The sequence below is a fragment of the Orycteropus afer genome, unplaced genomic scaffold, assembly GCF_000298275.1.
Source record: "Orycteropus afer afer isolate SDZICR_OR568_19922 unplaced genomic scaffold, OryAfe1.0 scaffold00039, whole genome shotgun sequence".
NCBI classification, from domain to species: Eukaryota; Metazoa; Chordata; class Mammalia; order Tubulidentata; family Orycteropodidae; genus Orycteropus; species Orycteropus afer.
This window is the reverse complement of record NW_006921626.1, coordinates 14296965-14310002: the sequence shown is the minus strand read 5'-3', so window position 1 is coordinate 14310002 and position 13038 is coordinate 14296965. Positions and strand designations below refer to the sequence as shown.

Genomic DNA, 13038 nt, shown 5'->3' with positions numbered 1-13038 from the left:
CATTTGACTGCTAACCAGAAGGCTGGCAGTTCAAACCCATCAGCCACTCCTCGGAAGGAAGGTTGGGCAATCTACTTCCATAGGGATACCACCTCAGACACCAGAGGAGGGGTCGCTATGAGTCGGATCTGACTCCACGGCAGTGCACTTGGTTTTTTGGTTATCATTAATATCAACACAAGTAAAATTTTGCTGGAGATAATTCAAAAACAGTTGCAGTAGTATATTGACAGGGAACTTCCAGAAATACAAGCTGGATTCAGAAGAGGACGTGGAACAAGGGATACCATTGATGATGTCAGATGGATCTTGGCTTAAAGCAAAAAATACCAGAAAGATGTTTATTTGCATTTTATTGACTACGCAAAGGCATTTGACTGTGTGGATCATAACAAATTATGGATAACATTGCAAAGAATGGGAATTCTAGAACACTTAGTTGTGCTCATGAGGTTGTTGTTGGAGCAGACCAGGGAGATACTGCAGATACTGCATAATTTAAAATCAAGAAAGGTACATGTCAGGGTTGCATCCTTTCACCATACTTATTCTCTGCATGCTAAGCAAATAATTGTTGAAGCTGGACTACATGAAGAAGAACGTGGCATGAGGAGTGGAGGAAGACTCATTTACAACTTGCGATATTCAGATAACAACATTGCTTGCTGAAAGTGAAGATGACTTCAAGCACATACTCATGATGATCAAAGACTGCAGTGTTCAGTATGGTTTATACCTCAACATAAAGAAAACAAAAAATCCTAACAACTGGACTAATAAACAGCATCATGATAAATGGAGAACAGATTGAAGTTGTCAGGGATATCATTTTACTTGGATACACAATCAACAACCATGGAAGCAACAATCAAGAAATCAGAGGAGGTGTTGCACTGGGCAAATCTGCTGCAAAAGACCTCTTTGAAATATTAAGCAAAGATGCCACTTTGAAGACTGAGGTGCACCTAATTCAAACCATGGCATTTTGAATCACCTCAATAGTACGTGAAAGCTGGACAAAGAATAAGGAAGACCGAAGAAGAGTTGAAGCCTTTGAACTGTGGTGTTGGCCAAGAATACTAATTACCACGGACTGCCAGAAGATCGAACAAATCTGTCGCTGAAAAAGTGTAGCCGGAATGTTCCTTGGAAGCCAGAATGGTCAGATTTTGTCCCAACTCCTTTGGTCATGTGGTCAGAAGGGACCATGCCCAGGAGAAGGATATCATGCTAGGTAAAATTTAGGGTCAGCGAAAAACGGGAAGACCCTCAAAGAGATGCACTGACACAGTGGCTGCAACAATGGGCTCAAGCATAGCAAGGATTGAGAGGATGACACAAGACGCAAGATGGGGTTGTGTTTTGTTCTGTTGTACAAAGGGTCGCTAAGAGCCGAGCCGACTCAATAGCACCTAAAAACAACAGCAACTAAGCTTTCCTAGAGGACGATACGATTAAAGGGGAGGCGATTGATCCTTCAAAGAGCAACTAAGCCAAATCATCACTCTTCTCGCTGGCAACCAAGGAAACAACTCTTCGGACTCCACGGAGGCCCCGCCCCCCGCGACCCGCAGAGGGCGCGCGGATGCCGCCGGCCCCGCCCCGTGAGCGCAGGCGCCTGTAGCGTTCCCGCGGCCAGGCATCAGCAATCTATCCGGGAGCGCCGGGTGGTCGTCTTGGCGTGTTAGGTGGCGGCAGCGGGTTTGGGAGTTGGGGGCGCCTGCTTGGGAAACCCGGCGGGCGCGTGCGGGGCAGGCGAGGCGGCGGTACCCCGCGGCGGTAGCGTGTTTTCAGATTGCGGCGTCTGGCTCCAGGAGCTGCAGTGGCAAAAGGAGGAGGATGGCGGAGTCCTCGGAAAAGCTCTACCGGGCTGAGTACGCCAAGAGTGGGCGCGCCTCTTGCAAGAAATGCAAGGAAAACATCCCGAAGGACTCGCTCCGGATGGCCATCATGGTGCAGGTGCGCGCGGGGAGGCCTAGAGCCCTAGCGTCCTTCGCGGTCCCGGGAGGCGCGGGCCTCATTGTACCGAGTGGAGGCGAGTGCCAGGCGCAGCCCCTCCTTCGGGATCGCAGACAACCCCCCGCTCTGTTGCCTGTCTTGTTAACTATTGAAGGGAAGGGTTGAGGGGAAGATTTAGGGTAGACAACATGACCGGAGGAGCGGGCTGGTGCTAGGCCTGCCGAGCTGCATGCTGGGGCCTGTGCTAGTTGCGCCTGCTGTTGCTTGTCTGCTGTGTGGCCCACCTGGGGACCTTCCCGGACGATTTTGCTGATCTTGCAGCAAAATTCGGGCAATCTGAAATTGGTGGTATCTTTTGCTTTTTAAAATGGAGTCTCTTGCAACCTATTTAAAGGAGCTCTGGTGGCCTAGTGCCTAAGACATTTGACTGCTAACCATATTGACGGTTCAAACCCACCAGCCACTCCGCGAAAGGAAGACTGGACAGTCTACGTCCCTAAAGATTTACCGCCTCGGAAACCCAAAGGGGGTGGCTATGAGTCGGAATCCACTCGATGGCAGTGAATTTGGTTTTTTTTGGTTGATAACCCTCTTTTGGGGTGGAGGAGTTCTTGTATATATTTTTGCTGTTCGCCTCCGGGGAAAAAGAGGCAGGATTTTGAGAAGCTAGTCAGATTTTTTAAGTACACCTTATTTTTTAAAGCAGTTTTAGATTTCCGGAAATACTGAACAGACTAGAGAGGTCTGTGTCCTCTCTTCCCGCTGCACACTGTTTTCCGTTATTACCATCTTGAAATAGTGTGGTACATTTGTTACAGGTGATGAACCAAGGTTGATAAATTATTATTAACTAAATTCTACAGTTTACATTAGAGTTCATTCTTTGTGTTTTGACAAATGCATAGTCATGTGTTCACCATTACAGTATACAGAATAATTTCACTTAATAAAAATGCTTTGTGCTCCACCTATTCATCCCTCCTTGAGACTCCTGGCAGCCACTTTTTGCTCTCCTAACATATAAGCTTGATTTTTCCAGAATGTCACATGGTTAGAATCAAACAGTAGTATATAGATAGAGTTTTCAGACTGGAAGCTGGCCTGATTTTGACCTACCTTGTTCTGGAAGATTTTTGTCCTACATTGATGATGGCTGCTGGCATGGAAGGGTTTTTTTGAAACCTATTTTTGGCTATCATTTCAGTGCCTGCTCACCCTCATTCTTGAATCTTAATTATGCAGAACTGTGCAAGTGGGTGTCATATCTGTACAGTGCACTCACTTTGGGCCTAATTTGTTTCAAAATAACATTTTCCCCAAACTTTCCAGGGTCACAGATGTTTTCTTGAATTTACAGCTGTTACGAGTTGAGGGCTCTGAGGGTTGGTCATCTGAGCTTTTTGACCAGTTGGGGATTGCAACTGGGTGTTGGGAGTTTCACTGGGAGTTGGGGTGTTGGAGTGTACTGTGTGGTGGTGGTGGTGGTAGGGTTCCTGCCTCCTTCACCTTCCAGTTTGATAATTCAGGTTCTCACCTACCCTGGTCCTCCCCACTTCCCACTTCAAGCTGTTTCTTACCCAAGCTTAATGCTGATTGTCAAGGTAACTTCATTTTCCTTCATGGCAATGAGACAGGAATATGATAGCCCTCAATGAGTTTTCAGGAGTTACGGTATAAAGCAGAACCTTGGTGGTGCAGTGGTTAAGTGCTTGGCTGTTAACCGAAAGATATGGCAGTTTGCTTCTGTAAAGATTTACAGCCATTTAAACTGTATGAGGCAGTTCTGTTCTGTCCTGTAGGGTCCCTATGAGTCAGAATCGACTGAAGGTCAGTGGGTTGGTTGGGGTAGAGGGGGGGAAGATAATATACATATAAGGAGTGGGTACCAAGTTGCAGCTTATTTCATGTCATGGCAGGTACTGAAATTGTTATCTTGGCAGCCTTGGGGCCTACCTAGCTCATGTACTTATTCATTCAGTATTGAGTACCTGTTAAGGTCCAGGCACTGTGTTAGGTGCTGGGGACACAAAGACATGCTCTGCCCTTGGCAGCTTCCAGTCGGTTAAAAGGGAAGATGACTGGTAAGCAAACATTGGTACCCAGGGGTGCCGAGCATCAGACATTGTGTGCTCTGGAGAGGAGGCCATGAGTTGAAGCCAAGTGTGGGAGCTTGAGTAGGAGTCATTATTTACATAAGCGGGTTGCAGGAATGAAGATAGAGAAGTAGACTGAGCCTGCAGTTTAAAGAACCATGTCACCCACTAAGGGGTTTTGAGGGGCACATTGGTAGTTCACTGGTAGAATTCTTGCTTCCTGTAGGAAGACCCAGGTTCTGTTCACAGCCCGTGTACTTCATGTGAGCCACCACTGTGATAACTTGCATGTTGCTGTACTGCTGGAAACCATGCCACTGGTATTTGGAAATCGACTCCACGATAGTGGGTTTGATTTGGTTTTTGGTTTTGCTCTTATGAAGTTCCGCCTCCTAGTGCAGTAGTTCTGTAGTTCTGAACCTAGGGTCTGTGAGATGGTGGCTAGAACTCAAAGAAGTCCATGAATTTGGATAGGAAAAAATTTCCATGTCTGTTTTCATTAACCTCTAGATGAAATTCAGTGTTTCCCCCAAATATGAATGTAAACAGCAAAGTAAAGACATATTAACAGTACTTGTGATTTTGTTACCAATAGTAATTGTGGATATTTAATATCACATTATAGTCATTGATTTCTCAAATTATCATTTACACTCATCACTACTTCAAAATTGCAGTAGTTATTAAGTCGGGTAGTAGATGTTGTTATTTAATGCTTTAAAGCATTTAAGCCAATTTCAAGCATGGGTTAATGTATCCCACAATTACTTTCTAAATGTTTTGATAATTACCTCAATATAGTTGAATTTTTTTATGCATTTTAAGACATTATTCTGACAAAGGGATCCCCACAGACTTCACCAGGGGCCCAAGTGGGAAACCTGTCGCCATCAAGTCGATTTCGACTCAGACCCTGTAGAACAGAGTAGAATTGCCCCCATAGAGTTTCCAAGGGGATAATCTTTTAGGCAAACAGACTGTCACATCTTTCTCCTGTGGAGTAGCTGGTGAATTCCAATAGCCAGCCTTTGGATTGGCAGCCGAGCGCTAAACCACTGCACCACCAGAAGGACAGAAAGAAAACTAAGTACAGCCCCTGTGTTGAGACAAGCCTGTTGCTGTTGGGGAAGAGAGCAGGGTTGCCTGGGGAATCTGCGATGGAGCCCTGGTAGCATAGTGCCTAAGGCACTTGACTGTTAACTAGAAGGCTGGCGGTTCAAACCCACCAGCCACTCCTCGGAAGGAAGGTTGGGCAATCCTACTTCCGTAGTGATACTGCCTCGGAAACCCAAGGAGGGGTCGCTATGAGTCGGGGCCGACTGTGAGTCGGGGCCGACTGTGAGTCGGGGCCTCTCGACTCGACGGCAAATAACAACAACTACTACTGAAGAAACTGTGTGTGAATTGCTGCTCTGTGCTAGATAAAGTTTAACTTTCTGGGCCTCATTTGGCATACTTGGTGGTGAAATAAATTCCCCATTAAAAGTGTGGTTTTTCTGTAGTCATAATTAGAGATGGATTTGAGTTTTAATTCTGTAATGTAAGTAAAGTTGGTCTTGTAGCTGAGCTGTTGTTTTTGTTATGTGCCCTGGAGTCAGACCTGACTCACAGCAGACCACTCCTTGGCGGTATCACTATGGAAGTAGATTGCCCAAGGCCAAAAAGAAAGAAGCCATTCTTCTCCGAACTTGGCTATAAATACGCTATTTTACATTTGTATAGGAGGATTGTTCTCTTAAGTATTGAAATACCTGATACTTTAGCTGTCATGCCTCAGGCAGTCCCTTGAGGCAGTCCCAGGGGACTTGGCCTTCCTGCATTAGAATTTTAAGGGGCTAGGGTGAATCTCCCTGTTCTGTCCCACACAATTAGTTGCTGTTGATTCTGACTCATGGTAACCCCACATATGTCAGAGTAGAACTGTGCGCTGTGGGGTTTTCAGTGGCTGATTTTTAAGAAGTAGAGCCCAGGTGCCTCCCAGGTAGTCTCAGACCCCCTACCTTTTGGGCTGCTGGTTAAATGTTTGTACCACTCAGGGACTCCTGAGTGTGCATTGAACATATACACATATATCTACTATAATCAAGTCGGGAGCTCTGGTAGCATAGTGGCTAAGACACTTGCCTGCTAACCATTCGGCTGGCAGTGGAAACCCAAGGAGGGGTCGCTATGAGTCAGCGGCATGTAACAACAATAATCAAGTTGATTCCAAGGTTGTAAATCTTTATGGAAGCAGACTGCCTTATCTTTCTCCCACAGAGCAGCTGGTAGGTTCCAACCACCCTTTTGGTTAGCAGCCAAGTGCTTAACCACTGTACCACCAGAGCTCCTTATAACATGCATTCTAGATAGGCTATATTTGGGCAGCACCTAGATATCCCAGCACTGTGCCAGTAGTTGGGGACATGACACTTCAGACCAAGATATTAGAGGCCAGACCAAAGTTGTTGGGGTGAGTGTGTGTTAAGCCATGTGTCTGTCTAGCTAGGGCAGAGCCATGGAACCACGTTCCCTCATTTGGTGGCATAGTGCCTAAGACATTTGACTGCTAACCAGAAGGCTGACAGTTCAAACCCACCAGCCACTCCTCGGAAGGAAGATTGGGCAATTTACTTCCGTAGTGATACTGCCTCCGAAACCCAAGGAGGGGTCACTGTGAGTCGAATTGACTTGACGGCAGTGAGTTTGGTATTTTTTCTTTCTTTCTTTTCTTGGTTTAACCTGAGCAGAGACAAGGGTGTTACAGCTGGGGAGATCTGGTGGGAAAAAGGTGAGTTGACACTCAGGAATGTCATTTGGTATCTGGTTTGGGGGAATTAACTTCTGTTAGCTGGTTTGGAGGAAGTGTCTTTTCCTCAGTGAGAATTCCCCCATCCTTCCTTCCTTCCTGGCAAACTTGAGATGGTTCGGTAACCACTCATTGAATGAATGCCCTCTGGAGCAGGTAATGTTGGATGCTAGCAAAACTCCCTCAGAGAGCATGTGACCTACTGTAGGACACAGGCATTGATCAAGTAATCACAGAAATGTGTCATTCTTATCTGTGGTGAGGGAGGAGAGGAGGGACCATAAGAGGACCTAAGAAAGAGATTTTTCCTCTGAACTGCGTGGGAGTGAGGACCATTCCAAACAGGGAACAGCTGATGCTACTGCAGACCCAGGTGGCTGGTTGATGCTGGTAAGTCTTTATAGTGCCACGGCCTTAACTGACATTTTAATATGTTATATCCAGAAAAAGGCCACTCACATTGGGAGAGGGGGAGTTGGGATACCTTGCCATTGCTTTTATTTTTTAGTCCCCCTCCTGAATATTTCACCCATCCCCACAACTTCATCTTAAAAGTTCTGAATAGTATTTATTAATACTGTTTTAATATATATGCATGACATTTAGTTTTATGCTTTGGAAAAGCAGATGTGAGGCGGGGAGGCCTCCTTCCGTTAGAGCAGTTTGTGTATTTTTAAGTATATTGTGAGGTCCTTCTTCCTGCCTCCAGGCAGTGGGGTGCAAAGAGCTGTGTTACCAGATTCAGATTCTGTCTGAATGACCCCGAGGCAAAGTTGTCCAACCCAGTTGTCTCCACCTGTGAAGTGGAGGTAGTGATTCCCTGTGTTGGTTGTAACTGGCTTGTGAAGGATACCAGATCAAACAAACAAAAAACCCTGCTGCTGTCAAGTCTACTCCAACTCAGGGTGATCTTGTTACAGACTGGGTTCAGAAATAATGGCTAGAAAGTCATCTGTAGCTCAGAGAGAAATTTAATAATAGACTAGTAACATTGCAAGGTAGAGACACATGGGGCTAGAGGTAACACCATGTGTGTCTCCCCGAGCCTTACAGGCTAGGGGTTTTTATAGTAGATTTTTTAAGACCATGGTTTGATTTCAAAAGATCTTGTGCAGGCAGGTGTTCATAAAATCCTGACGCTTGTGTGAAGGTCAGAAAGCAGAACAAGGTTGTGATAAATTCCTCAGCTTCCTCAGGCTATGAGCAGTCTGCTGTTTGCCTTTGGTTCAAGTCTTGGTCTTGGATTGGCTATCTTAGTTCATGAAGTAACAAAGGAGTGTGCAGGTTCCAAAACTGGTTAACACTAGCCATAGATAGTGGGCTGGAAGACATCTCAAGAATGGCCTGTTATTAGGAAGGGTCATTTAAGTAGTAAATTTATATTTGCATTCATTATTTCTTTTGCAGTGTCTCTTCTTTAGTGTCATGATCTAAGGAATGCAGTTGTCCTGTCCTGTGAGCTGTTCCTGTCTTGGTTTTATGATTTTAGGAATGTGGTTGCAGGGGCAGGATTCTTGTATGATTATGGCTGCAAGTAGCAGAGTAAGGCAGTGTTTAAATTGAACAAGATTAATATGGAACTCAGGTTAGAACACATATTCATCTCGGACGGCTTTTCTGAGCTGCGCTGGGATGACCAGCAAAAAATGAAGAAGATTGCAGAGGCTGGAGTAGTAACTGCTGCCAGAGTGCAAGCTAGGCCAGCTGCATTGTTCACCACCACCATCCCCCACTCCCAGGAGGCCTTGCCCGAGAAAGGCAAGAGAAAGTTTTCCCTTCATCTCTCACACTAGTATGTAGAGAACACCTCATTGATGCAGATTAGAAATTCTAATCTGTCTATATTATTACAATCTCATATATTACAGAGTAGAATTTCTCCATAGGGGTTTTTTGGCTGTTAATCTTTATGGAAGCAGATTGTCAGGCCTGTCTTCCGTGGCACTGCTGGGTGGGTTCATGCCACCAACCTTTAGCTTAACAGTTGAGTGCAGGCCATTTGCATCATCCAGAGACCAGTAAATGCCTCTGTCACTGCCTAGGAGTGAACCTGATGCTATCTTACTGAAAAGTCTAGTATTGTTAAATCAGTACCAATCTTGAGTGTGAAACAGAGGAAGGGAAATGACCTTTCTTTCCTATGTGGCTGGGCTTCCAAGTTCCTATACCTGATAAATGGTGCTCAATAGAGGTCAGTGAGTGAACTGGCAGGTCCAGCTGTAGAGGAAGGGGGAGTGTTGCCTCCTCTCTGGCCCACTTCCCCTGCCCTGCTCTCTTTCATTCTCCCCTCATGGAAATCAATTCATTCCACCAGTGTGGCTGCTAGGAGCTTGACATTTTGTCTGACACATTTTTTTTCTGCCTTGCTCATTATCTGGGACTTGTTCCTCATTATTCTTGACTGCAAAGGCACTTAAAGAGCACTTTCTGGGCCACAGAGGCCCTTTGAGTCCAGCTGTCTAGCCATTCCCTATAGCTGTGGTAGTATCTTGGCATGGGATGAGATGTCTTATGTGCATGTCCCTACACCATGAAGTAAGTCATGTCATTGAAATATAACAGTGTGTGATTAAAAGGGACATAGGCAGAGAGCTCTGTTGTCTAAGATGCCACCATCCCTTCTGCTGTTTCATGTCCTGACAGACTGAGATGAGGAAAAGCAGCCAACAATTGTCTAAGCTGTGTAGGAAGAACTGGAGAAGGAATACGGAACCAAGGGTGCCGTTCCTCATGCATTTACAACTTTACCTGTGACGTAGAGAGATTGTAGGCAGGGTGGTTCTCATTTTGCAGATAAAACAAAGATTTAGTAGGTCACTGGCTGCTGAGGACTATGGTTGATAACTGCTCATTTGCTTCCCTCTGGTTCGCTTCTAGTCACCCTTGTTTGATGGGAAAGTCCCACACTGGTACCACTTCTCCTGCTTCTGGAAGGTCGGCCATTCCCTCCCACACCCGGATGTGGACGTAGACGGCTTTTCCGAGCTGCGCTGGGATGACCAGCAAAAAGTCAAGAAGACCGCAGAGGCTGGAGTAGTGACTACTGGTGAGTACAAGCCAGACCGGCTGCAGTGTTCATCCCTGCTTCCAGGAGGCCTTGCCTTAGAGAGGAAGGAGAAAGTTTTCTCTTCATCTCTCACACAAGTATGTGGAGAACGCCTTCCCAGATGCTTGAAATGAGCCCTTTACATTTTAAAAAGTCAGTTTTTCATCACCTTTTTGAAGGAATTCTTCTAAGGCTACATGATCATTTTTCCACCTAACTATAATTGGTAATGGTGTTTTCCTGACTCCTGGGCATCTGTGGGAACATTGTCATCGTACCACATGGCCATTTGTGCCTGTGCTAAACTGTATTTTCTCTGCCTGCTCTTCTTGCAATTGTCTATCTGTTTGCCTCCAGCTGCTTCTGATCTGCTGGAGACTGAGAAACCAGTAACACAGCTAAGAATTGTGAATAGAGATAAGAGTAAGTTTGGCAAGATAGAGTCCAGAGGGTGAATGTGTCAGTTTTACCAGAGGAAGGATGTAATAAAAATGTTTTGTTCTGGGATCTTTACCCCTTTTGTGTTCCATATATTAGAGATTGTCAGTTTAGAAAGCTAATAGTTGTAACTTATGTAGTAGTAATTTTTTTTAACACAAAAGTCATAATTTTGCTGAAAATATGTCTTTTTTGGTGAAACCATTTTAAGCCCGAAAGTTAAGATACTACCCACTAGTTGTCCAGAGATTTTTCCTCTGAAGAGTGTAAGTTAACGTCTTTTCAGACATACAAAAAGTTTAATCCCCATATCATCCAAAGATAATTATTATTAACATTATGGGGTGTCTCCTTAACAAAATTGTTTTCTATACAACTGATTCACCTGTATGCATGTGATGCTTTTTCATTCCTGTTAAAATGGAATCCTGTCCTACATGTTACTTTCCACATTTACTAATATTTACTCTTCATGATAAAAGTTACAGGTTTTCATTATTTTTAATAGCTGCATATAGGTGGTCCTCAACTAAGGACACGGTTGACTGTGGTAGTTCAGTTCATGTGTCCACTTGGCTGGGGTTGGTTGAGTGGCTAGGCAGCTGGTGGTAGTTATTCCCTGTGATGAGATTGGCAATCAACTCCATGGTGGGATCTACCACAAGCAGCTGAGTAGCTGCCTTTGGGATGTGGTCTGCTTCCTGTATATAAGGAGAAGCTTTGGGAATGGTCTCTAACCTATGGCATGCTTGGACTCTACATGTAGCCATGTTGTTCAGCAGCCTGCTATGCTCTGCCAACCTTGGGACTTACAATGGACTTAAGTTAATGGCCTGTGTGTGGTTTGCTAATATTGGGACTGTGCTTTTTTACTTGTCAGCCTTGGGGCTTCTCAGCCTCAGCAGCCAGCAGCTGTCTGAGTGAAGAAATGCTTCTAGCTCCAGTGGGCCAGGAACATGAGGCAGAGTTGGACCCCAAGGTTGAGGGGCTTTCACCCAGCCCCTAGAGCGTGGCACTTTGAACTTGGACTTAAAGCCTCCAAATTGTAAGAATAAACTCCTGTTTGTTAAGGCTACATCCCTGCACTAGGTAACCAGAACAGTTGAGTTATGAGAAACAACACTTAAGACCGTCTGTGTTTTCGGGTGTTTTTTTTTTTTTTGGTTCACCTTTTCATTAGTAATATTACATACAGTATGTATGTGCTACATATAGTGTTGCAGCACATAATTTGCTGATGTTATGGTTCTCAGATGTCCATTGTTAAGATTTGCTACTCTCAAAACATGCCATATAGCAAGTAATAATGAAAACTACCAAAATAAAAGGTATCCTGCTTACGTCAGAACCGACTTAGAACGGAATCGTCAGAATGGAACCCCATCATAACTTGAGAACTACCTGTAGTATATGCATTTGTTGAGGATTTGCTGAATTTCATGTAGTGTTCTAAGCATTTGACATAAATTTGATTGAGTTTTTCTAAAAGCTTTTTATTGGTTTTTACCCATGAGGAAACTGAGGCACAGACCATTTGGCTGAATTATACATAAAGCTGCTGTTGCAAACTTCTTGTACATAATTGGGCACGTGCTCAGTTACTTCTTTAATTCCAAGGAATGGAATTGCCATTTTAAAAAGTAAATAGTTTAAAGGCCTTCTATGTGTGTGCCCAGACCTACCTCGGGAGAAAGGCCTAGTGATCTACTGCCAAAAAGTCAGCCATTTGCAAACCCTGTGGAGCACAATTCTACTCTGACACATATGGGGTCGCCATGAGTTAGAGTTGAGTTGACAGCAACTGGTTTGGCTTTTGGTATGTGTGTGCCAACTCATTTCTCTACTTCCACACCATCTGCAGGTAGTTAACATCTTTCTTATTTTGCTCCTGATCAAGTGGAACATTTTGTCATGTGTTCGTTGGTCATTTGTGCTACTTTCATTCTTGTCTGTATCCTTGCTTCATTTTTCTATTGGGGTGTTTTGTCTTTTGCTTAATGAAATGTGAAGGATACTAATTCTGTCTTACACATTTTACAAATATTTTTCCCAGTTTGACATTTTTCCTTTAGGTCTTTTCATTGTATGTTTTGCCATTTCAAGTTTTGTCTTTTGACTAAATTTCATACAGTCACGTTTATCTTCTCACTTATGATTTCATCTTTGTTATCATGATTTTATTCATTTTTAAATCCTTCTGGAATTTTAAAAATAATTTACGTGTGGCTACATACACACATCTTAAGTATACACTTAAGTTTTGACAAATGTGACATACCCCATCAGTTACAGAACATTTCTGTCACCCCAGAAAGTTCTCATATCCTTTCCAGTCATCCGTGCCCCCACCTAGGTAAACGCTGTTCTGATTTTTGTTGTCATCGATTAGTTTTGCCTATTTTAGAATTTCACATAAATGGGGTAGTGTGGACTCTTGTGTCTGGTTGCCTCCACTTAGTGTAATGTCATGGGAGTCACTCAGGTTGTCTCTTGTGTTGGTAGTTATTTTTTATTGCTGAGGAGTTTTCCCTTATAAGGAGCTCTGGTGGTGCAGTGCCTAAGGCATTTGACTGCTAACTAGAAGGTTGGTGGTTCAAACCCACCAGCTGCTCTGTAAAAGGATGATGAGACAATCTACTTCCATAAAGATTTACCATGTTGGAAACCCAGTGGAAGTTGCTGTGAGTCTGAATCAACTTAGTGGCAGTAAGTTT

At 44.2% G+C, this 13038-nt stretch overlaps 1 protein-coding gene across 1 annotated transcript in view; it reads left to right on the top strand.

Annotated features, from left to right (window-relative positions):
- The first annotated feature begins 1839 nt into the window (after positions 1–1839).
- PARP1 (poly(ADP-ribose) polymerase 1) overlaps positions 1840–13038 on the top strand; it is a 50993-nt gene continuing 39794 nt past the window's right edge. The window contains exons 1-2 of the mRNA XM_007936979.2: positions 1840–1959; positions 9718–9886. Of these exons, the coding sequence (XP_007935170.1) occupies positions 1840–1959; positions 9718–9886 (289 nt within the window). The remainder of the gene's footprint in view (positions 1960–9717; positions 9887–13038) is intronic.